At 36.8% G+C, this 24,952-nt stretch overlaps 2 protein-coding genes and 1 long non-coding RNA gene across 6 annotated transcripts in view; 2 read left to right on the forward strand and 1 right to left on the reverse strand.

Annotated features, from left to right (window-relative positions):
* Positions 1–24,952, reverse strand: part of LOC105261554 (uncharacterized) — a 167,670-nt gene that overhangs the window by 26,844 nt on the left and 115,874 nt on the right. For all 3 annotated transcript variants that reach the window (XR_009342723.1, XR_009342722.1, XR_009342724.1), the window contains one exon: positions 4,245–4,364. This is a non-coding gene — a long non-coding RNA (uncharacterized LOC105261554). The remainder of the gene's footprint in view (positions 1–4,244; positions 4,365–24,952) is intronic.
* Positions 1–24,952, forward strand: part of LOC101887273 (protein sickie) — a 157,644-nt gene that overhangs the window by 10,878 nt on the left and 121,814 nt on the right. The window contains exon 1 of one of the 2 annotated variants that reach the window (XM_011292547.3): positions 7,731–9,689. The exons of the other annotated variant lie outside the window; for it this stretch is intronic. Within the exon in view, the coding sequence (XP_011290849.1) occupies positions 7,746–9,689 (1,944 nt within the window). The 5' untranslated portion in view covers positions 7,731–7,745. Of the gene's footprint in view, positions 1–7,730; positions 9,690–24,952 lie in introns of those variants that run through there. 2 annotated transcript variants of the gene reach the window in all.
* On the forward strand, positions 22,118–24,443 carry LOC101888935 (mucin-2). The gene is made up of 2 exons (XM_005179387.4): positions 22,118–22,274; positions 22,339–24,443. The coding sequence occupies exons 1-2, from the start codon at positions 22,239–22,241 to the stop codon at positions 24,064–24,066; spliced, it is 1,764 nt and encodes a 587-aa protein (XP_005179444.1). The 5' UTR covers positions 22,118–22,238; the 3' UTR covers positions 24,067–24,443.

Genomic DNA, 24,952 nt, shown 5'->3' on the forward strand with positions numbered 1-24,952 from the left:
CTAAACCAAAACACCGAAAATGAATACTACCAATAAAGGTTTATATATTATAAGTATCTTAAGGAACGTAAGAGAGGGTACTACTATTGTATAGAAGTTATAGCAAACACACATTCAGATCTCAAACCACAGGCATAACTTATAAATGCATAACGGCTACATTAAATATTGAACCATTATAACTGTTTTAGTGAAGATATCAAGATGTCATTAGCGGTCACAAATACTACATCACAGCTGATTCGTTTAATTAATGTGTCATAGGAACTTCACAATAACTAAAATCGTCCGTTTGACAATTTATAGCCCCTATGTGGAAGCTACGTTGACCGGGGAAATTTCTATACCATTTCATTAATTTTTCTTAAATAATGTTCCTCTGACGAATAAGTTTACAACTACTGCTGAAGTTGAAGTTAATCTTCAATTGCAAGCCAGGAACGCGGCTCCGAGCTAGTTAGTAAAACTAAAAAGACATGCCGTTTTAAAACATATGTTCTTTTTTCATACGTTGCCACTTTCATTTTGATAATCGGTAATAGATGAGAATATGGTCATATCTCTGTTCAACAGCAGTATTATAAAATAGCGTTTATACACATCGGTTTTTTCAGTTTCAGTGGATTATTCATAGATATTTTTGGGTAAGATTTAGAAGTCAATAATATCAACTTGACATACTTAATTCTAGTCGGAACTTGATCTCACTATCCAAAATCCATCTTAATTGGACAAAGGTATTGCCAGCAAGAAACACTTTAACATTAAACTTTGAAGAAACGGCAGAATTTTTTTATATTTAATTCACCTCCTTACTGACCTTATAAATATAAATCTCTATAGACATTCCACAAGACCAGGGTTATTTAAAATTAATAATTAAACCACTTTTTCTTAAATAACTTTAGAAGGCTTCTTTTCACTAGAAGGGGAAATATCCCGAAGTGTTTTACCCCTTGCACTGGAAAACCGATAGCCAGAGACCGAAGTAATCTATGACGTCATAAAAACAACCTGTTAGTCAAGCAAAATGAAATAGGATAACCAAAACAATCGGAAGTATGATTTTCCCCGTCAGAAACGGAGAAACAACCCCTAACTGAAAAAGAAATTCAAATAGCAAGAGTACGAAGGTCAACAAGCTACTACCACAGTAGTAGTTGCAGGGGAAATAACACGGAGGACTGCTAAAACAACATCTAACTGGAATATTTTCTCTCTTTGATGACATTGAGAGAGAATTTCCCTTTAGGAAAGTCCTTTGAAAGGGAATATTAAAGGAATGTGTTGTGCCATTTACTGTCAATTTAGTCACCGGTTGTTTGCGAAAGAAGAAACTCGTCGAGTTGTGCCGAGCCGGAATATTATGCTTATTTGGAAATTATTCGCGCGAAATGAAAGTACATTTTCATTCAAAGAGAAACAAATTAAAAACATAACATAGAAGAATATTGGTGTGAATGTGTGTTCCTTGGGAAAAACCTTTCGGAAATACTGACGTATTTAATGGAATTCTTGTAAATGGTATTTACATCATCGGTGCCGTGTAAATAATTATCCGCTCTTGGTACAACCAATTAATTAATATCAATTGCTGCATTGCTTGTTATTTTAAACTATATGTTTTAAATAGCTCGCAATGCCCTTACAGATTCAATTAATGGTTAAAAAATATATCCTCTCCCAGTAAGGCCATTGAGAGAGAATTTCCTTTCATGAAAGTCCTTTGAGAGAGACAATCAGAAGTTTGTGTTGTGCCACTTAATGCCAATTTAGTTAACGGTTGTCTGTGAAAGAAGAAACACCTAACGAGTTACTGAAACGGATTATTAATCTTATTTGAAAATTATGCGAGGATATCCTTCTCAAGCCCAAAAGAAAAATAGTAATACCGAAGTGAAGTCAGCAAGAGGTTATTAGAAAATATCGATATATTTATTTAATTCTTAAAATCTCAGAGTTCTATAATAAACAGTGATCCTTTTTATGAAAGTGAGCAACTAATAAATATGAAATATGTAATTAAAAATATGCAACGATTCTATGCTAAAATCCATTAATTAAACTGAAGTGTATTAGTGCAACAAAAAGCGTTAAAATAAATGTAAACAAATTAAGCAATCCAAAATATAATTTGATATCACGTCCTCGAACATATTTTAGTCTGGAAATCATTCTTTTGAGCCTCGCATTCAATTTAAGTGATAAAGCGACGTTAAACGACGACTTGGCGAATTGACATAAAGGTGAAAATACATTAAGAGAATGACACCGTCTTGAGGAATAACAGTGTACCAATTCTAAATTACCGTTTACCCCAAGTGCTACAACTTGTAAATACGCAAATATCAAGGGCAAAAAAGAAGTGCATTGCAATAATCCACAGAAGTGTCTTATACAATGTTCCAATCATACATATAAAGGTTTCCCGAACAGTGTCGGCATGTTTTTTTCGGTTTCCTTAAAAAAATTAACATACATTCCAGTACACAAATCACTGAAGACTCCGTAAAGCAACGGCAGCAAAAAAGCTTTTCCGTTTCCGTACACAACGGTCTCCTTTGAGATACCAATGCTAACAATAAAAACCCGCCATGAAATTGTGATACGTTTTTGAGAGGGAGAGCAGACTGTCTAAAGAAGGATTTGAATTTAAGTACAATAAAACAAAACAACAACATACACAAATGAAAATACATTTTGTTTTTGTAATATTGCACTGAAATTCCTTTGTGGCCATTATCTCTCCAAGAGAAGAGGCAACGGAGCAAATAACATTCCGTCGTGTTCCTTTCAAAAGTGTCGTTCCACCTAAAACAACAACTTAACACTAACAGATTCCTTCTACCCCTAATAAGCCGAAAAAATAATAAAAAATAATGTCGCAAAACAGTCGCACATAATGTGTGGATTACATAAAAGGTTCCACTGGATAAATTATGACCACGAGCAGAAAAGAAAAGCTCCGTTCGCTTCCCTTTTGCCAAACTCTCAGTTTGCTATTGTGTGTAAATAGCAAATGGTCGCATTAGGAATTCGTGATCTTTGAACATTATGGAGTCTCATGAAAGTAAATAAAACTGGAGGAGAATATGGCCTAACCCCACGAAGTCCTTCACATAAAATACGCTTTAAGATGTTTGCAATAAGAAATAAAATACAGCAGAGAGTCTTGTATAACACAAATCCCTCCGTAATGGTTTTAGCACTGTTGTTTAGCTTGGAAACATAACGTCGTGTATGTAATGAAATATTTTAGAATAACCCGGGACGGAAATAGGAAATTGAAGTTTACTTTGGCATCCTATGGAACAAGAATTAAAAGTTAGTTTCTAAGTTATATCAAACAATAACTGAATGAGTTTTTTTTTTAATTCTGAATGCATCAGATGATTGCCTTCATAGTTTTCCTGTTTGACTCAGGAGACGATGATACTGTTGAAACGTTCCATATTTATATCTCCATTTGTCATCGAAAAGCAATGCAATGGTCTGAATAAAATTTATTTAATTCTAGAATATTGAATAGTTTTTTCGAATCCTTTTTCCCCCTTCGCCATTTTCTGTCTAAACATTAATTTGCCTGAAGTGCTATTTAATTTTTTCACTTTTCTGATTTAAGCTATGCCAAAAACGTGCAAGCTTTTTAGCCTTTCAATGTGGACTCCTAAACACTCTCAAAAGTAAATTACGTGCTAATTTTGTAAGTTTTCCCTTCTCTGTCGATCACGTGCCTACGTTTTGGTCACAAGATGTCTGCCAATAATAGTTGTGCCCAGCTAAAGGCATTTGATACATGCCTCCTTGAGTTACGTTTGTCGAATAGCTAGCTACACTTCACAGAATGTTACCGGTAGTAACACGCACCTACGTGCCTAACACAACGTGACAATGCGTCCGACGCAAGGTAATTTATGAAATAGCCTTGTTTGGGGGAAAACTTGAAAAACTTCCAAAATCACAGTAGCCAAATGGGAACGTTAATTATTATGTTCTAGTTTTTGGACTATAGAATCCAATATTCTTCATGCAGTGTTGAGTCTGGCAAACATGAAACAATATCACAAACCCTCAGTTCACTTGCAGAGGTTTATATTGCGCAATAAAAATCCATAAACAAATCCTAAAAAAGTTTTAGGCCAATATTTTTTTAAATCATATTTCAAGCTTTAATAAAAGCTTTGTATTGCTTTAAAAAAATAAAAAAATGAACAAAATATGTAGGAAAAATAATGTGTACTTACTCTCGTTATGGTTTTTCAGTTCGCTGATAAAATGTTCTAATGGCGCCAAAAATTGGTTCAGATTTGGATGTAGCCCTTAGCTGCAGCTCAGATCGGATCAGATCACACGAGTTACAAGTGCTAGTTATAAAAGAAAAAAACAAACAAAACAAAAAGATAAATAAGAATTGTTAAGATAAAAATTATGCAAAAATAAAGACATGTTATTATATTTTTTTGGAGAAGTTTGAGAAAAAATATATATTTTCGCTATTATAATAGCAGCAATTCTAGTCCGGTGTGAGGAACGCCTCCATTGTCACTTTTTTGTGTTCAGTGTGAGGAGGAATGAAATAAAAATGTATTCCCTTTGTCCCATATTTATTGAAGGTAATTAAATCCAATGTTTATTTGTTAGTTTCTATTCCCTGAGACATCTTTGTGAAAATTAGAAGAAACTAATTGCCATTCTTAATGATATGATAAAAATCAGAAGAGGAAAATGTTCTCCTCTTTACGGAAGTGAAAAAAACGGCGCATATCCGTTTGAGCACTGCTGTAACATTTAGTGTTTTTTTCTACAACAAACATTTGTAACCGAACTACTGCTTTCTTAGCAACAAGAAATATGTGGAGAAAAGTTCTTATGCTTCTTGTTAAAAAAAACAACAACTTTCAATCACAACCCATAAATGCATTCCATTCTGTTCTACCATTTACCACTCGACTAGAAGTTAAATAAAGTTAAAATATAAACAAATCTAGTGCAGAGGTTGACAAATAACTTTGTCATTGACATGATTAAGAACAGAAAATAAAAAGGAAAACAACTACCATGAAAACTGCAAAAAGAAACCACTTCCACATTTGAAAAACTCTTAGAAAACCACTTTTCGTAAACCAGATCAAAAGCATCTACTATCGGAAACATGTTCCATACATTAGAAAGAAAAGTACTCGTACCATGAAAACCTCACAAGTCCTAACTATTTCGTTCTATTCTCTGTGCACCAAGCGATGGGAGCACATCAGCAGGGAGTGGGATGACAACAAGTTATTTATACAAAAATCTCAGCGCTGAAAAATGTTTGCAAAGCTTATCGACAGAAATGTGGGAAAACAAGGAAAAAAAAGAAAGTTAACAGAACTATTCTAAAAGTTATTTTGGAAGAAACTGATGGAAAAGATAGAGTGAATTTGGTATAGATTTGGAGGCCGTGCAAGTTATCATTGACTTGAATCTAAACAGACTTGGCATTTCCGTGTAGTTTTAGAAATTAGTGTTACAAAGTATATTTTGGGCGCCTTTTGTACGCTTTGCCATAGCATAGAGCATGGAGGTTTATTACCTTTGTCATTCCATTTGTAACTCCTCGAAAAAATCATGTTAGGCTCTAAAGAGTATATTCTATTGCTCAGTGCGAAATTTTGAACGGATTGAAAAAGAAGGCTAAAATTTTGAACATGCATGTGTTTAAATTGAAATTCGACTTACTTTTTCGTTGGGTGCCGCCTGATTTTAAGTATTTTAACGACATTGATACTTGAAGTCCATGAAGCTATCTAACCGTAATTCTATGGGTTTTGCAGCGTCAATAACGGTACTTGGTATATTAAGTTAAACCAAGTAAAAGTTATTGGTATAGATTGGTCCACGATTGGGACAGTTCCCAAATGATGATATTTGAAGGATGTACTTTGACATTTTTAATTCTGATTTTCAGTGTCCCTGAAAATACCCTTTAAGTGCAAGTTACTTTTCGCTATAGCTCCCTTATAAGGTAACCAAATTTCCCAATAAAATTCACTTGGTAAGGTACTCACTCGAGCTCATGGACTCACGAAAAAAATTCCCATTTTTGATTACACGGAGTATTTTACGTTTCTAGCTGCGTTATTTAGCGAACATAGCCTTGATTTTTCATTTGTAAGGTCTAAAGTCAGGTAAATTCATTAGCATACAAACAGAAATTAAGAATAAAGAAATTACTTACATTAAGTTCCGTCAAAGTACTTGTTATACCCTATCCTTGAAAAGTAGAGTATATTAACATTGTCATTCCGTTTGTAACATCCCTAAATATTCATAATCAGGATCGATTTAACGATGTCCATCAGTCTGTTGAAATCACGATGTAGCCCACATTATTTCGACACATTGTTGTTTTTTCGACACGAAATTATTTTTAATTTGCTGTTTTAGAAGAATTGCCTATACGGGTTCCCGTTTTGATATGGCCCCATATAAGTGGATCACCCACCTTGTGGTTTTTTGAAAATTTTAAAAGCATTATCCAAACGGTCTTGCTGGTATTTGCAGTTTAAAGTGGAACACGTTTGAATTCAGATACCTTTATGTAAAAATGTTTTCTTTACCCAATGGTGGATGGTAATAAAAGCTCGGCCCGGCCGAACTTTAGGTTTTTACTTGTTTTGAAGTTAAAAGTAATCGAAAAGTAGGTCATTAAAAGTTCAACCAGAAAATTATGAAACAACATTTTTGAGGATGTTATCTTTGCACCTCTGTATTATGTTGACTTTAAAATAAAATAAAAAAACAGAAGCCCGGTTAAGTATTTTAATGAAGCAACCCATTCCTTGAAGTTATTACATTTGTTCGACTGTGAATTCAAACAACAATATTATTTTAAAATAGTCAAAACCATTTGTTTTCATTAAAATCTACCCCGCAAAAAAAGAGTGATGTGCCGGGAAAAAGAAAACAAATTACTTTACCTCAAATAAACAAAAGGGGTAAAACAACATTGTTATCCAAATATTAAAAGTATCCTTTCAAACAAACAACAAAGTGATATGGCCAGAAACCCATTAACTTTTTAAGCGACAGAAAAAAACCCATTCGGGCTCACAGTTGTCTCATTCGGACTCTACTGCTTGTTCTCCTTTTCCCAAGGACAGAACAAATCCAAAATTTAAAAAAAAATAAAAAACTGTACACTGAGATTTATGAAAACAATTAAAGAAAGTGCCGACAGGCGTAATGGACGCGTAAACTTCAGCATCAGCTTGGCGATGACTACTGGTCATCTCTTCCTTTTGACCAACAACCAACTTTGAGTGGGAAAGAGGAGTGGGATCTACTTCTTTCTTCGAAATTGCACAAAACACAAAAAATCCAATTAAATGCAATCAGTGAGAGTTAAAAGAAATATATATTTGATGCCGTTGACTTTATTCCGAGTGATGACAACCCTTCTAACGACGATACACAAAACCGCCTTTTAAAAAATAATTTATGTCACAAGAGCCAAGGCATATACCACAACACCTTTTAACCAATCGAAAGCTCGATGTATGGCGCAAAATGGAAAACTGCTACAAACAGTGAAGCATTTGTGGCGGTTAGCGATCACTTCTCCAGTAATAATGTTCCGTCGAAGATCAAAGAAATCACGATCAATATGAGTAAGGAGCTAAACAACACATCTGTCTTCCAACCAAAATACATCTACCAAGTGTTCATCACTGAAATCTCGGTCGGTCAGTAAGTCCTCAGCCAGTATGCAAAGGTCCCCACGCAGTAAGACCAATAGCACTGAGAATGCATCAAAGCAGAGGGTTGCAAAAAATTCCGATCGCAATGCAAACTCTACCACTACATCGCCCACATCCAATCTCGGCAGCAGTACTTGCTCCCAGCAGGCTGCACCTATGCGAATACCATCCACAAAACGCTCCAAGTACTCAAATGAGGAAAGCCAACCCTGTGGTGATGTGTACCACGATGAAAATTACATGGAGTTTGATTTCAGTACTCGAGAGGGTCCTGGTCGGGAGTCTTGCCAATTTAGGGAGCTCTTTCGTGACTTTCCAGTGTGTTACGAGGCAACAACATTGCCTTCAAATGCCTGTACGTCCTCAACGCCGGATCAAAGTCAGCAACTGCAGCCTCCACCGTACAGAGATCCTCCGCCGCCAACACCGCCGCCTTTATCCCAGTTACCCTCCCGAAATCCCAGAAATTCCCAAATAAGCGGAGTACAGTCATGTCCCTCCAGTCCCTTTCGTGGCAAGGTGGTCTTAAGTAAAAAGGAAAGGAAGGAATTGAGTAAATTAGCCAAACAGCATGACAGTAACACCTCATGCAGTACGTCAAACATTAGAAATTTGGAAGCCTGTGACTCATCTTCTGCATCCCACAATAATAGCCCCTACAAGGGAAGGGTCACGGAATTGAAGAACTGCATAGCTCGCATTAACTCCAAAGGAATATTTGCTTCCCTACATCGTTCATCCCAGAAATCCTTAAACGCTCAACAGCCCTGCGAAGAACCAAACTCATCGAGTGAGGTATCACCACCTCCACCTGCCCCCGAGAGTAGCCCTCCCGGGTCAAATGCATCCAACAACAATGATGCCGACTACACCGAAAAACTGAAGAATCTTCCAGTAAGACAGAGAAAGGCAAATACCTCGCACATGGACAACTACTGTCTATTCGACCCTATGGATTTTGTCAACGAGAAGACACTGCGAAGACGTACTCACGATTCCCTGCATATGCATGTTCCTCTGCAACAACAAAACCACGGCCTGAGAGATCCACTCTTTAGTTCGAGGCAAAATTTAGATTTTAGCGAAGAAGAATTGGTACCAGAAGTCATTTACGATCAAGAAGTTGAAGTGTCCGATGCCAGGCCGGAGGAGCCGCCAAAAAATTTCGATCATCACAACTATTTTGTCATCGACCCAGATGATTTCGAAAAGGAACCTCCCATGGACATTGGTATACCCAATCCCTATACAAATGAACAAATAGTACATGCGAACTTAACGTCTGTCCAGCACACCTATGTAAATAATACCGACTCACTGAAAGCTTCCGAAAGTCTCGATAAACTCCTCAATGCGTTTGAGACCGCGCCCAGTATGTCCAACAGCCAAGAAAGTAAGGACACCTCGAACTCGACTATCACTACCACATCTACAGCCTTAGTTGAGTCCTCCACCTCAACGAATTCCAACAGCTCTTCATCATCGAACACATCTTCGCAGACAACATTGCAGAGAACTAAAAAGAAATTGACGTTCTTGAATCTCTCTCCGTTTCGCTCCCACAAATCTTCGCACGATGGCAAGTCTAACGATAACCAAAAATCGGGTGCGTCAAACACACAACAACAACAACCGCGGGCCGTATCGGAACTCGTCGATTCGAAACACATGTTCCATTTACAACAAATGCTTTTGAGTGCCGACAATGTTTTAAACGATATGCGCTCACAAAACGAAACAATCGAGTTAAACTATGTGCTCTTTAATCCGGGTCCGGTTCCTAGTCGTAATATTCAGTATAAAATTCGAAAGCCCCGACCGCTGTCAACTCACAGCGATGCGGATAGTGGCTTCCTTAGTCCGTGCTCGCCAGAGGAGTTTACATCGATAAAATCGAATCCAGCCATGTTAGTGTTGCAGCAGTGCGAGAGTATCCAGGGATACATTGAGGTAAGTGTACCATTCGATTGTAGTTTCGTTACAACTAAATTGTAGCTCAAGGAAAGGATTTGTAAAAGAATTTTGATTTGAGAATTACAACAAAATGTTAAAAATTCGAATTTCATTTAAAATATTGCAGAATGTAGAAGGGTTATAAATTAAATATTGAATGCCGAAATTAAACATAAAATTTTAGAACACCACAGAACTAATTGCAAATTTGTATTTGTAATTAAATACATTTGTCAGACAAGCAAAATCGTCGTATACATTTGGATATCGGATACACCCGATTTGGTCGAAATATAATTTTCAATATTAGTTTTAGAATACTGTATAGTTATGAATTTTAAAACTAAATTGAAAAAGAAAAAAAAAAATGTCCAAATGCTTCATCATGATTCAGTTGGAAAGTACAATTGAAATAAATATTGAAATGAAAAGTAGTATTGCAGCAGTTGGAAGATTAACTTAAAATAGTGCTAAACTATGACAGAATAGACAAATCTAAATATTAACAATAAAAAGAATGAAAATGGCCCCCGGCCATATGAATATTCTAAAATTAAAATGAGGTTAAGGATCCCACAACAACAAGTTAATTTTATGCACCCTAATCAACATTGAAATGCGATTTCAATAACTTCTTATATGTGGAGTAAGAATAGCCAGATTTTCTCAGCAAACTTGGAAAATAGTTCCAGACTCGATAAACACGAACTGGGAAGGGGTGTTCAAAAATAGAAGTTTGTACTAATGGAGCATCAGTTTGTATGTTACGTGAGAATTTATAAATGCGAACTCTTGAACCAACACTTCAGGTTGATGGGCTCTAACTTTCTTGCAAAATGAAGAACTGTACGCAGATTAATGTAATCCCTACAATTGCAACCTAGAAACACAGATGTTAATTGAAGAGCACGTACATACTCTTGGATACCTATATGAAAAATATATCTGACATTTTTTCGCACTATTTTTTTAGTCCGATCAAGATTTTAAAATCCTATCAAATTGTAACTTGACAGAGAATATTCACCGATTTCGATAACTATTGTAGTCGCAACAAATCTTTCAACAACTAAGACTTCAATACAAAGTTTTTCACTCTACAAAATTGTTAAATATTAGGGCAAGATTAAAAGAGGAACTTCGTGTTTTAATAAGGCTTACACATATATCTAAAGTTACTTAGACCACATTTAAATAGTGACGAGGTGGTCGAGCGTTTAGATTGCTAAGTTTCAACAGCCCTTACATAAATGTTATCATGCAAAACAATATTTACATTTATAGCAAGTGCCATTTTTTATGTCAAGTCTTGCCAGTGGGAACAATGCGAAAATATACTTCCTCTGTGTTTTTTCAAGAGGCAATTACGTAAATGGATTCACTAGAATCACTTTAATTCAACGGCTTTTGAGTGTAGTTTTTGAGGAAACTCAGAAAATCGAAGTTAGGCATATGGAGTGTGAGGGAAGCACATCTGTGCCAATAATATCTATAAAATCAGACTTTATTTAGGCGATTGTCCTTTCGTCAGTGTTTCGTAAGAAGTGTGCTCCATTCGCTCTTAACAAGTGCTTATTGACAACAAATGGTGAGTCGAGTCATAGCCCAGCTACCACACAATTCTTAAGCAGAACAGGTCTCAGTTTTCCATGCTAATGAAGCACACGATGCTCAAAGCAACAGAAAGAAGTGCTACAAAGGTTTGCTTCCAACTTCAGTGATAAAATAGGAAAAACGGGAATTGATTGCTCCCTCGAGGTAACAGTGCACACATCTAAAAACACAGGGAGATTGCATGTATCCTTCGAATACCACAACGTAATGTCAAGTGCTTACATTTATCTGCAATGGGGGTGTTAATGCAACTTTGCTTCATTTGATGCTTGACTGAAAGAGGCAGACGCTTGGTAAGGCCACCAGGAAGCGAAAGTGGCGGTGATTTCAACCCTCAGTGGGCACCAGTGTGTGTATGTGTGATTTGCAGAGTCATAGAAAACACATGTTGTTTTTCCATCCAAGGCAAATTTGGAAAATCGAGTTTTAGTTCTTCTTCAAAATTCCCTTGTGACCCCCCCTCACTGTGCTGTCTTCGTCGGCAACAATACTGAAATTATCGCAAATATTAATCTTCGCTTTCGTCCTATAGCAAATACTAAACTACGTTTTCATGGGTTAGGAAAATGTGTTGATAATAATGGGACACTTTGAAATGAAAACCTGTTTTTCGTTATCGTGCGGACTCTGGTCGTTTTGGTGGCACATAAGCTGCTTACGCGGGATACAATAGGCTTAGTTTTAAGATAATCACTTATTTCATAAAGATAGTAATAACCCAAATGCGAATTTTACTTTCAAATGAACGAAACAACAACTTTACATTTATCACGGAATCATTAGGTCTTTGGGGAATTTGAATGATTGCGGAAAAATATCTGCTTTAAAAATCCACCTGAGGTGAAAAAAGAATTCATCCAATTCTTGTCTAGAGTACATATACATCTGTGAGGTCTTCTGTGAGGTTGATTTGTACGAAAATTTGTATGATTACTGGTCCTCTGTCGAAGGAAAACAATTATATAATGTGATATTGATAGCCCTTTTTTCGTAACATTGCCCTCGCTTCACCATTATATAAAGTACTTGCTATTATGAGATCAATTTTTATGTTCCAAGAACCATTTTATATATTCTGCTACCCGATGGAGAATGAAGCAATAACAATTTATGTACGGTGGCGGGTCAATTCCATTTATTGGATATGGAAATGCCAGTAAATAACCGCATCAATATTCCCAAATGAACTTCTAATACCTTATCCACGACTGATCGATCTAGGCAAACATAATTGCCACGTGTTCAACACACCACAACACGACACGCTTGCAAAGGAACCTTCTTCACTCCGGGCGAACCAAATCCTAAAAAACATTTTAAATAAAAGTGTTCGAGCAGGAGCAGTAATACACAGAATTTTCGGGGGAGTGTGCAAATTAGAAATTAGTTCCAAAACTTCACATAAATAAAAATCCACCCCCGTTCCCCCGAAAATTGTGTTCAGCAATAACAATAAATATTACAAAGCAAAAGCTTAAATAACAGTCCATTTGTTTCTCTTTTTTTTGTTGGTAACATAAAAATTCAGTTTATCAACCATATGCAGGAGTGTAAATGTTTTTGTCAGACAACTTTCAGGCTCATTTTGTGTGGCCCGAAGGCGGTAAGCCGTTAACAGTCAAGTGCATGCGACGAAACGTTCAATGTTCGGATGGTTGGTGGTGGTTTGGGGATTGCTGTCAAATGCAGGAATGAAGCAGCGACAAACAACCGGCGAGAATGTTCTAATGTTTCCATCATCAACTCCAAAAACCTTTTTCTCCTTGATGGGATTAGTAATGAAAATCGTGTTATTTGGAAAAATGCACACAGGAAACGGATATATGCGTGGAGTGTGGAAAGACCGAACATATCTGCTGAACCCTTAAATATGGATATTAGCAAGTGGCACGCGTTGCCCTTGTACCTCCACTTTTACTAGTAACGTTAAAGGCATCAAAAGTAATGCATCCAAGTGTGTCGCAGTGGGGATCCATAAACAACCTATTTTCTGTTCCGAGTAAAACAAGGGGCGTTGTCGTTATTAGTTCAATAATGCCAAAAATTGCTGTATTTTTAATGGGAGTCACGATTTTGAAACTAGGACTGTGAACGCCATTATTAAAGGTTATCCTTAGCGACGGCTTTGACAAAATTTTGCCCATGCGGCAAGCTCCAGAATGTCGTCATATGACTTCTTGATTTGTAGCCGAAGTAGTGTGGTCTCAGTGGGTTGTATTATTTTGAATTTAAATATGTTTAGCATGGCTTGAGAGTGGCGTTTTTTTAAACTTAAATAAATACATAACCTGCAATGTGGAATTATGTGTTGAAAGAGTTACTGCTTGGAAACGATACATAGGTGTAAATTAATGTTGCGTGTAATACATACGTCATTTCGTTTTTTCTTTATTTTTGTCACACAAGCAGAACAATTGTAATGAGATGTTTTTATTTTTATAAAAGTACATTCTCAGTTGAAAGTTGAAAAAAGGATTCAAATGATATAGGAGACGTTTTAAAATATTCATAATATTTTTGATGTATTATATTTTAGGAAGCTACTGACATTTATTATATTTTCTTATTGTGTGGTATAATTCTACATGCATTGATGCTATTTAATGCTCAATGACGAATACACACGCCATTATTCAAAAATGTTCAGTAGCTTAGTGCAGATTATTTTAGATTTTTGACAATTCGTAAAGTGTAGATATCAGCTGTAAGTATGCATCTTGCAAATGGTCATAAATGGAATATATGCTTGAAACTAAACTTAAAATTCATTTTCACAATTTTCGTCCTATCCCACCAAATCAGGTATGGGGTTTCAATTACCTTGTAGTTAGTGTAACATGTCTTAGATGAAAGTTAAGAGTTTACAACAAGTGGCCCTGTCGATTTCATTTCTACGTTATTTAATGAGATATTTAAAAACTTCCCATTTGAATTGTTCTTAAAATAAATAATGCGGGGATTATCCTTCTAATAAACAATCGAAAAATGTAAGTTCTCACACTTGCAAGTCCCAACAAAAACGTAAACAAACCCCATCTTTGTTTGCTAAACAAAGTACAAAAACACCATCATTATTCTACTCCTGCCCTTCGGCTTAGACGAGAGTCGGTGAACGAAAACACAAACAGAGAACGAAAGGAAAATGAATGACTTCAACATAAATAAAGCCAGTTAAGAAGGATAAGAAACAAAACTAAACAACAAATGGGTCGCTCTTGCTGCCGGGGACTGAAATTAATAGCCACACAGCAAATGTCAAAGAAAAATAACTAAAAACAAATAAACAGATAACTGGAGGGAGAAAGGATTTGAACACTTTGCAAGAAAAACAGAAACACACAGGCAATCAATAATTCCACTTGGGCGCAAAAAAAAAAACTTCTCAGTAAACAATTATTAATATTTAGAAACAGTTGAAACGTCGAAATAGTCCCAAAACAACCCAAGCACAAAGACGTCGCATTCAGTGGATTTGCAAAGAAAATCGCCCACATGCAAGCACCCACACACACACCCATTTACAATGTGGAATTAGGAACAGTACACATCGCACGAAAACTCCTATGTAAACTACACATGTAATCCCCGAGAAACATGCATGTGACCTACTTGCCGCCTTGGTTTCGATCGAATATCCTGACTGGAATAGTTTGGTTTTATTCAATGAGCACACACCCATCCTTCGAACTTACTGTAGTGCCCCTTTTCATAATAACCGTTATCCCTAACCGTATGTTTGCTTATAGGGCTTAGCGTTTGTTCATAACAGGAGGAGGGTGGGTGTTTCCTGAAACTGATAAATTTTTGGGCAAACACCGAACAAAGCTAACGCCCGCTGCAGTTATTCCCATGACACTAAAACACACTCATTTTAATTTTAACTTCCCTAACAGGCAAACCGAAAGTGATGGACTGATCTGCAATGAATGCCAGCAAAATTTGGACCTGATCTTACATTGGTATAATTCATATTTATAAATAAATATGAAGGTTGGTCATTTCCAAACTAGGTGTAAAAGTTGGAAAACTTACTTTCATATTCCTAGCGTCGTAGAAACGTTCTTCGAGAGTTCCTAAATAGTTTGATAACCCGACATACTGCGTTTCGAAACTAAGGGGGCTGATGAACGCAGAGAAGAACAAACGTAAAAGTGATTCAATCTATAAAATATAACATTATGTCGAATATGTAAGACACGTCCTCTAACAAATGCATGTACGAAAGTACTCCCCACTATACCGGATTGTTGATAAAGAAAAGGTAAAAATAGTAATGTCAAGTGACAGTTTACAACCCCCACTTTTATTTGAAATTGCAATGGGGTGTAACAATTAAAATCTCATCAACAAATAAACCTAATGTCTGTACCAGAACCCTGAAAACATCCCTTGGATATAAAATAGTATTCCTAAATGTGGCACTGCACAGTGGTTCAGAGTTTGATTTTACTGATCAGTTTTTGGGAGGGATTTTATCGGAGAAATGCCCCAACATTTTATTTTGTTTAAAAAAGATTTTTTAAGATTAATTAGTGGTTCGCGTTCTTTCTTTTTTCTTTTAATAAATAAATCTATAAAATATAAAAAGGATCCGATTCATTCTTCTTATTCTCATCAAATTTCACTCATCTCAATATTTCTACCAACACAAGATCTGTTGCGATCTGTATCGGATCACTTCTTCTAGTATCTCCCACCCAAAAGGGTCAGACTTTTAAATAATAAAACGCTCATAAACTGGGGAATAAGCGCTCGATGCTATCTCAATATTTTCGCTAACGAATGGTACAAATCGGCCCACCCTCCTCCACAAAGGGTTACAAATTTTAATATTTATATTTCTTATATTTTTCTCAACTAGAAATCTGATGTGAATACGGAATATATCGATCACTCCTTCATTTCCTTCCCCGCAAAAGGTTTAAATTTTGATTAAAAAATATACGCATAAGAGTGGAAATAATTGTTCGATTTTCTTTCAATTTTGTGCATGCCAATATTTTTATTATATTTCATATAAAAGGAAGTAGTCGATATAGTCAAAATCTGTCACGTTGTAATACTTATGTCTAGAAAATATTGGTCAACGTTTTAGTAAGGCGGAGGTTACACATCTGACGGCAAACCGATTGATGCCTTGTTATTTCTTGAAATATCAGCAGTTTTGGCAATGATTCTAGGCAACCGGTGAATTGGGCCAACTCTGGGGCGGAGGAAGTTGTTCCTATTTAGAAATGTTTTACATGTCAAACAATTGTGCAAACCAAAACAACACACACACATATATATATCCATGCAAATGCCTGCTCGTACACACACTGGTGGATATATATATATATACAATATGCACGGCCCCAGCCAGGCAGAGTAGATGTCCATATTCGGTGTATGTGTGTGTGTACATAGTTTCTGTTTCGGTTTCCGTTTTCATTATTGGTGGCTGTGTTATTTGCCATTTTTTTGTTTTTGCTTAAAAAGCATATTTCCTGTTTGAACATGGTTTGTTTGCCAGGATATGTTGGTAGTCGCAGCCGTCGTCCATCAAATACTTGTGGAGCGGTGTGGGAATATGGTGTCGTCAAATTGATTTTTGTTTTTTTTTTTTTTTCTGCCCCGCCAGCCAACTGTATACCACGGTCATGGTCAGGGTGAGTATATCTCGATGAACGTTCTACAACGGATTCGATTGCTATTTTGTATATTTGTTTAGTTGATGGATTCATTTATGAACAACGAGATGGTCTGAATGTCGTAGAGTCTTTTTGTTGGAATTTTTAATTTGATTCTTTCATCATTGCGACATGCTAAATATTTTGTACAGACACAAGTGGTTTCAGCCATTTGCCATCCTGTGTTTCCGGAGCAAACCCGTCGCATTTTATGATTTTGTGTTGTTAATAGAATTTTATATGTTTTATGTAAAATGCAGTAAGAGTTATGAATTAGAAATAGACAGTTCAAAGAAAATCAACGGCATTTCAATCTATGAAATATTTCTTTCTATGTATACCACAGCAGTGGCAGAGAAGACTGAGGAACTTCTCACTTGGTGCATACAATTTTGGTAATAAAGTAGCCATATAATATGTTAAAATTTCATTTTCGGTGCGCAGGTGGCTGATATGACTGGTACACATGAGAACATTTCTAGTTCATTCTTGAAAATTCGGTAAACTTTGGAGCAGTAATATAACATTTAACTCACTTTTTTGGTAGCGAAATTCTTCATGTCGGACTTTTTAATTCAATTTGTGGTATGCATTTTGAACAGAATTCTTGTATTATTCAAAGAATTACAAACAATCAATCAATGCAATAAACTAAGGTTTCTGCTGAAATCCTACAAGTTTGACAGATAGTAATCGTCAATATCATTATTAAAACCTGCCAAGTCAACTTGATATTTGATGTATGACTTTCTTAAAGCTATCAAACGCCGAATCATTCATCTTCCCAATGCAGCTTTAGGAATGGTTGTCCTACAACTTTCTCACTCCAAAACTTACGAAAAATCGGATTTTTCTTTTAACAGCCCAGGAAGCAGGTGGCCTCTCAGTTCAAAATGAAGTTAAAAGACTAATGAACGCAAGTAGCATCCAATGATGTACACGAGGCAGGGATACCCGACTTAAGAAAAGATGGATGGGTAATATATTCCATTTACCTTAAGCCAATCATTTCAGTGACTTTTCAAAAATCAACATTGGCTAGGCAACACAACTCCCACTGCCTGGCTGGCCGATTCTCATGTCTAATTGTTTTGGTTTAATTTAATTTATTAGCTTAAGTCATATTAATGTTGGGCCAATGCTGACTAGGAAGTGGCAAAGGCTCATTTTACACTGACAGACGCCAAGAACAACACCCCAAGGATATTTCTGCCAAACATACATCACGATAATAGTTCGCTTGCAATACATATTTGCAGAAGTTTGCCTTATGGACTTGGGGGAGGGAGGTCTGTCAAGTCACGTTTTTTGGACACCGAAGTGTTGTGATTTCTGTTCCATTTCTACGCTGGAACTTCTCGACTATGCCTTTTACAATTTGTCAAGTCAGCGGAAATCATGCAAGAACTTCTGTTGGTGTTTTCTTCATTCCAGACGTATTTTTGTGGTCGAGCATAAACAATTTTTGCATGGCACGCAAAAGCATAAAAATTGAAAAATTGCCTTTGCATGTTATGTCACCAGAAGTCATTTCAAGGGATTTTGCCAACCTCATGACCGAGTAGTAAGTAGCAACAGCACTCAGTGTAACTACTTCCACTTCTACTTCCACTTTGGCTTGAACTTTGACTGTTACTGCTATTTGTGGCACTTGCCGAAAGACATTCCAATATGAAATGTCATAAAAATGCTGTATGAATTTAAGGTATGTGACTGTGGTTTTGCTCGGTTTCCTTTTTCCTCTGATTTCAGTAGCTCTATCCTTGTTGTTGTTGTTGTTCTTGTCGTACCGACGATTATGAATGTTTAAGGACATTAGAAATAAATGTAGAGATTTGGTAACCGCAAATGTCACATGGCGGTGTCATACTCAGGATGGGAAATGGCAAACCAATGTTTAAATAGTTAAAATATGCAGCTTGGTAAGAAAAAGTAAACACTGTGTTTTCCGGCAAGAAGAGGGGAGGTTAACACAAAATTGATAATATTTAGAAATACTTAGAGGTGCCGTCGGAAAGGATTCATGCTACATCTGTTGGCTAAGCAAAGACAGAGTTGAAATAAATTTCCACGAAAATTACAGTTTCTTTATTATTCTTCCAAAGGATATTGGAGACAAGGACAAAAAGCGTTTTAATAAAATTTATATATTCTTCGCAGAAAAAGAACTACAACTTAACCCAAAAACCAAAAAAAAACATCGTACGCATTTGAAATAAATTGAAAAAGGTCTCCAAATTTGGAACTAAAATACGAAGGTTTTTCTTTATAAATATCTATCATGTTAATACGTAATAATATTTTAAAATGTATTGCAAAATATTAATGTTCTTGATATAATTTTTGCAATAAACGTTTCTAAAGCCCAAAACTCATTTTAGGGCAAACAATATAAGTTTAGAAAATTGTTGTTCATTAAGTACCTTCTTCCGTTGCCATCATTTATTTAGTATCGTCCTTTCAATGTTATCGGAACGGCCAATTTCTACAAAGTTGTTGAAAGTTCTAGACTTTATTTCTGCCTTTAGGAGCCAATGATAAATGGTTATTTTTACGCTGAAAATCGTTCGTTATTAATGCGACAAGCCAAGAAGAGGTACATTCACTTTGATGGAGTCTTTAAGACCAGACCCCCTATGAGATTTGGAGAAAAAATTGAGTCATGTGTCTAGAACACGTGCTTTTGACGGGCATAGTAGATGTGCGGAAAAATAAACACGAACCTTCCTCACCAGCTCTTCCAAAAGAAACAAACAGAAACCCCTCTGGCCGAGAGTTTTTTAAGCTAAGCAAACAATTGCTTATTCCCATTAAGGGCTTTAAAGAAATATTATCTCAAAGGACAAAAGAAAAACATATTTTAAAACTACACCCTCCCACCATGGACACAAGAATACAGAGATTAAAAAAAACGCATGCACCCTGTCAGTAAAATGTGGATTCGTAAAAACAAAACCACGTGTCTTTTTGTTGTAATAAAACGTTTGCATATAGCGAAGGGTGGCTTTCCGTAGACGACAGTAAACGTCCTTTGTTTGTTTTCCAACGGCCCGGCAAAGGAAAAGGGTGTCGACTTACAATAAAATGATGGAGTATTTTAATTACAAATTGATGGTAAATTGATGAGGACAGCGTGAAACGAATTAATTCTTCAACACCGTCAACGTTTGGGTAGACAATCTACCATACCTTCACTCAAACACTAGCCATAGAGAATTCACAGAAAATTTTGTTTTGCAGAATCTTTAAATTCACATACAAATCGTATACCCGGTTACTCGTGCCCATTTTACTTCGGCTCCTCAAATAGATTTGACGTTTATGCAGTAACTCGGTAGAAGACCATAAAAATATAGTTAGGTAACCTTTCTATGGATTCCGTTTACTTTTAATGCACATTCTATAGCAACATCTTCTTCTAATTCTATAGTAAAAATTGTGTGTTTCAACCCCTCCCCCCAACAAGTATGAAATGTAGTATGTATGTAGATGGAAAGTAAAAACAGAATTCGACCGCTCAGTTTTTTAAATCGATGTTTTGAAGAAGATTCGGCTTATATGTGCATTCAAACGGAACATAAAGAAAATAATACTATTCAACAGGCCGACAACAAATGCTCATCAGAATAGGTTGTTGAGATAGGGTTGTCCACTTTGTTGTTTTCCCGCTGCTTGTAGGGATTTATGAGGCGCAAAAACCACAGTTTATGGGTTGTAGCACTTTTATACTTTAAATAATACTGATACAAATATTGGGATGCACTTTTGCACTTTTATGCGAATAATTGTGTATTGTAATTTCAACATTTTATGGGGGTGGTATCAAAAGGAGTGACCCTAAAAATTAGATAAACAAAATTAAAAAAATCGCTGACATGTATCTCAAGTTATGAGAGATATAAATATTGACACATTGTGGGGGAGGTACCAGAAGGAGCTAGCCGATATATCCCATATTTGATTTTTTGTCGGGGAAGTACGAGAAGGAGGGTGCGGATATATCCAATCTTCACTCCAAATATTGGGATGTGTGAAGTTGGAAAAGAATCGGATTTTTATTTTATGAGCGTTGTCTTATTACAAATTTTATCCCCTTTGTGGGGACCATTTTCCATCTTCACTACAGATCTTTTGTTAGTAGAAATATTGGAACGTGTAAAGTTTTAGACCTAGGGTCTAAAATCGTTATAGATGAGGCACGTTTTGGCCGTAGCCATATGGCTGAAGGTTTGAAATCAGAATTCTGTTTACACAAAGTTTTAGATCCAGAGGAACAAGATCAAAATGATACAGCTTTATTTAAAGACTTCTGTTTATATGAGACCGTAACGATTACATCTTTTATTGTTGAGAATAATAGAACAGTGTTGGCATGTTTGTTCGGGATACCGTAGTATTTTTTTTGTAGCAAAATAGTTAGGCTAAATCCCATTATTGTTGCTTTTATAAAATCAACGTTTTTTTATTAGTGGTGAAACATGGTAATTTTTACCAAGGGATAAGGCAGGTAATACCTAAGTTCCGGAAAGAGCCCCAAATACTCATATGTTACCTTGAAAACGTTGTTTTTATAAAAACAAGAAGAATGAGATTAAGCCTAACTATTTTACAACAACAATGAAGAATAATTTATAAATATATTCCAAACAATTGTATTAAATATTAATTTATTTTTATTAAATAGACAAAATACGTAGTTTTGTTAGGAAATTTTGTATTGGAAAAATTGACAATAATATTTTTTTGTATGCCGCATGAGTGTCTATTCAGATGGGAAGAAGTCAAGTTTAGCCATTAAATATTGTTTTTAGCGTTTTTAGCATTTCAAGAGAATTATTAATTATTAATAATTCATTATGATTAATTGTTGTACAAACAAATAAATGTACACACACACAAACTCAGAATTGTTCTTCAAGATCGAAGTTAGCCATAATTAGAATGCCGTAGATTGTAATCGTAATTACGAGTACAAGTGCTTCACAAAAAAAGAGCGCTACCCATCTAGCATCCCACTTTTTTGATAACCCCGTTTTGAAACCTAAACATACGCGCTTAGACACTCTCCGCAGATGCAAGCCAGCAACAATAGGCGATAATGAGACATGCTTATCATCAAGCCGGGGGAATCCAAACAAATGGATTTGTTCGAATCCGAAAACCAAACTTATATGAGGCGCTGCACTTCTCGCGCTAAATCAGTATAACACCACCAGCAGAAGCAGTCACATTAATTTTCGTGGCGATTTGCCAGAGCATTGAAATGAAGAAGCTTTTTAAATTTATTCTCACCGTGCAGGTAATAATTATACGCATAGATAATTTCGAAGAGCAAAAAAAAAATAAAAACGTAACTCCTTTAGGTATTTTCGGTTGCCTGGGCTCAATTCTATGGAAATCCCGACGCAGAATTCATCAATACCAGGGGATCAACCGGTGGAACTACGCTGGATCAGTTTATAATTGACGCTGCCATTCGTCGTGGAATGGACGGAGATGCTGTCGCCGAACTACTGCGTACCCGTCAACCAGTCGTTCGTGTGAAGATTGAACCACCTGGCGTTAAAAAAACGACAACCTACAAACTCGATTCGGATGGAAGTATCTCCTCCAAAACACTTACCGAAATTTATGGCGGTTCGGTTCCTGACTCGTCCTACACACCAAAATCAAACGGTAGAACGGTTACCAGGACATTCACCAGTAGTGGTGGTCCACAGGCAATTCCTAGTTTTGGTGACGATAGCGGAGATAATTGGTTCGGCAGCATCGGCCCGACACAGCATCATTCTTCCGGATTTCCTCCGGTCTCGCCCTGGCCCTCGGAGTCAAGGACCGGAACACGCCAGCAAACCAAAATATACACGAATAAAAATGGCGACAGGCGCATTGTCGAAACCATAACCGGAGATGAAGCTCCAACAAACTACCATCAGACAGTCAATACATTCAGAGGGCCAAATGGGGAGACGCGTGTAGTAAAAACATTTTCCTCTCACCCATGGGATGCCGAATCACCAACGGATCCAGAGGAACCCTCAACAATTTTGCACAGCAAAGAAGGAAACGAGTTCCCAACAAACTACCGACAGACTACGAAGACATTCAGAGGGCCAAACGGGGAGACTCACGTTGTAAAAACATTTTCCACTAACCCATTTGAATCGCAGGGTTTTCCCTCAATCGAGTCCCCCATTGATGGCCCATCGCCGGTAAATACACGCCCCTCCCAATCCTGGCCTTCTTTTGGTAGTCCTTACTTTCCAAGTTCATGGCTACCACAAGAGACCATGGGTGATCCGGATGAATGGACAGTTGTGGAGGATGACACAACTGAGAGTACCACTAGCAGCAAATTGCCTCCGGCGACAAGTACCACTGTGCAATCCAAAGTACTGTCCACGGAGGCCACTTCAACACCATTGCCCAAACGAAACGATCCTGAACTAAAAGTCACAACTCCTTTGCCTAGCTTGGATGAGTTCTTAAAGAGTCGGTATGGCCCGACGACGACATCATCAAAGAAGGAAACAGTTGCAACAACAAAAAATCCCACTTTGACAACAACGACCCCCAAACCTAAAACACAGACTACAAAAACACCGAATCCATCCAGCGCAACGACCACCACAAAGAAGCCAATCCACATCAACATTGAAGACTTGCCGGTAACTGAAGTTCTGCACAATGGAAAACCGGCCGATGAAGATCTCATGAAGAAGCTACCGTCTCATTTGCAGCCAAAACTAGATACAGGCAATGTCTTGAGAATTGAAAATAAGCACCCGATGGAAGTGGAACTCCCCGAAGCTATAGAGCCAAATCGTAGAGTCGCGAGCACCAGCTTCCAGGGGCCTCCCACAACGTTCACCTCATTTTACGAAAATACCAGACCACTTGAGTTTTCACCGCCTTTGAGTCCCATATCCGCTTTTCTGGCCCGTCTCAACTTGACAAAGGCAGACATATTAGCCAGAAGTGGCGAATACACGCAAACAATCGCCGAAGACGATGGCTCGCTATTGCAAGTAAGATTCATCCTGAGCTCCCCGATCCATAGGCCAATGACGAAGAACATACCATTCAAGTAGTTGCGGTAGACCTGTGATGATCTCAGAATACAAATACACACACACACAAACATATGTATATTGTCATATTAAGTATTTTCGATTTGTCTATTGCATTTCGTGGAATTGATTTTGTTTTTCGAATTGTTATCAGCGTTTAATTGCGAACAGACAGTTGGCTAAATATCACGAGTTGTGGCCTTTTGTGTTTGACCTCAATGTTAGTGCGATTGCAGTGTTTTTGTTTTACAATTTAAAAAAGTTTTCCATGTAGCTAATATTTTTAAGGCGACATTCTTGCAATGCCCCTTTGGGCAAGTTAATATGGATCCACCACTACTGTAATCTGGGCCTAATAAAACTGCACCACAATTTTTCGATGTCACTTTTCAACAAAACCGAATGTTTGAATCATAAACGACACTTCCAATAGCGCAAATGTTTATTTCAAATTCATTTTATGCAAATAAATAAAATATATTAAAAATCGCCGGTGAGGGTGTGTTTGTGGCAAGTAGATGCCAGACCACAAAAGTAAACGTCATTACGAGGAATTTAGAGTAGCGGATTTAGTAAATGACAACAAACTACATTCGTCATTACGAGTAGGTAATAAAAGTCACAAATGGTATTGAAAATGGTTTCAATAATACTCAAATGTTGATAGGATCAAGTAGAATGGAAAAAATTGAAATATCGGCATTTCTGTGAAAATCGCAAACAAAATTGTGGTTGAAAATCCGCATAAAAACCAGTAAAGAAAGAACCAGCGTCGGGCGAGAAGACTTTATAACACCCTACACCAATTTGCATATTTAGTGGAGCTACCCATAAAAAATAAACGTTTTTGTAGCTTTCATATATCCGTGCCTTAATCAATTTGTACTAAATTTTACGGACTCAATCG

This window comes from Musca domestica, unplaced genomic scaffold (genome assembly GCF_030504385.1).
Source record: "Musca domestica strain aabys unplaced genomic scaffold, Musca_domestica.polishedcontigs.V.1.1 32, whole genome shotgun sequence".
Classification (NCBI taxonomy): domain Eukaryota; kingdom Metazoa; phylum Arthropoda; class Insecta; order Diptera; family Muscidae; genus Musca; species Musca domestica.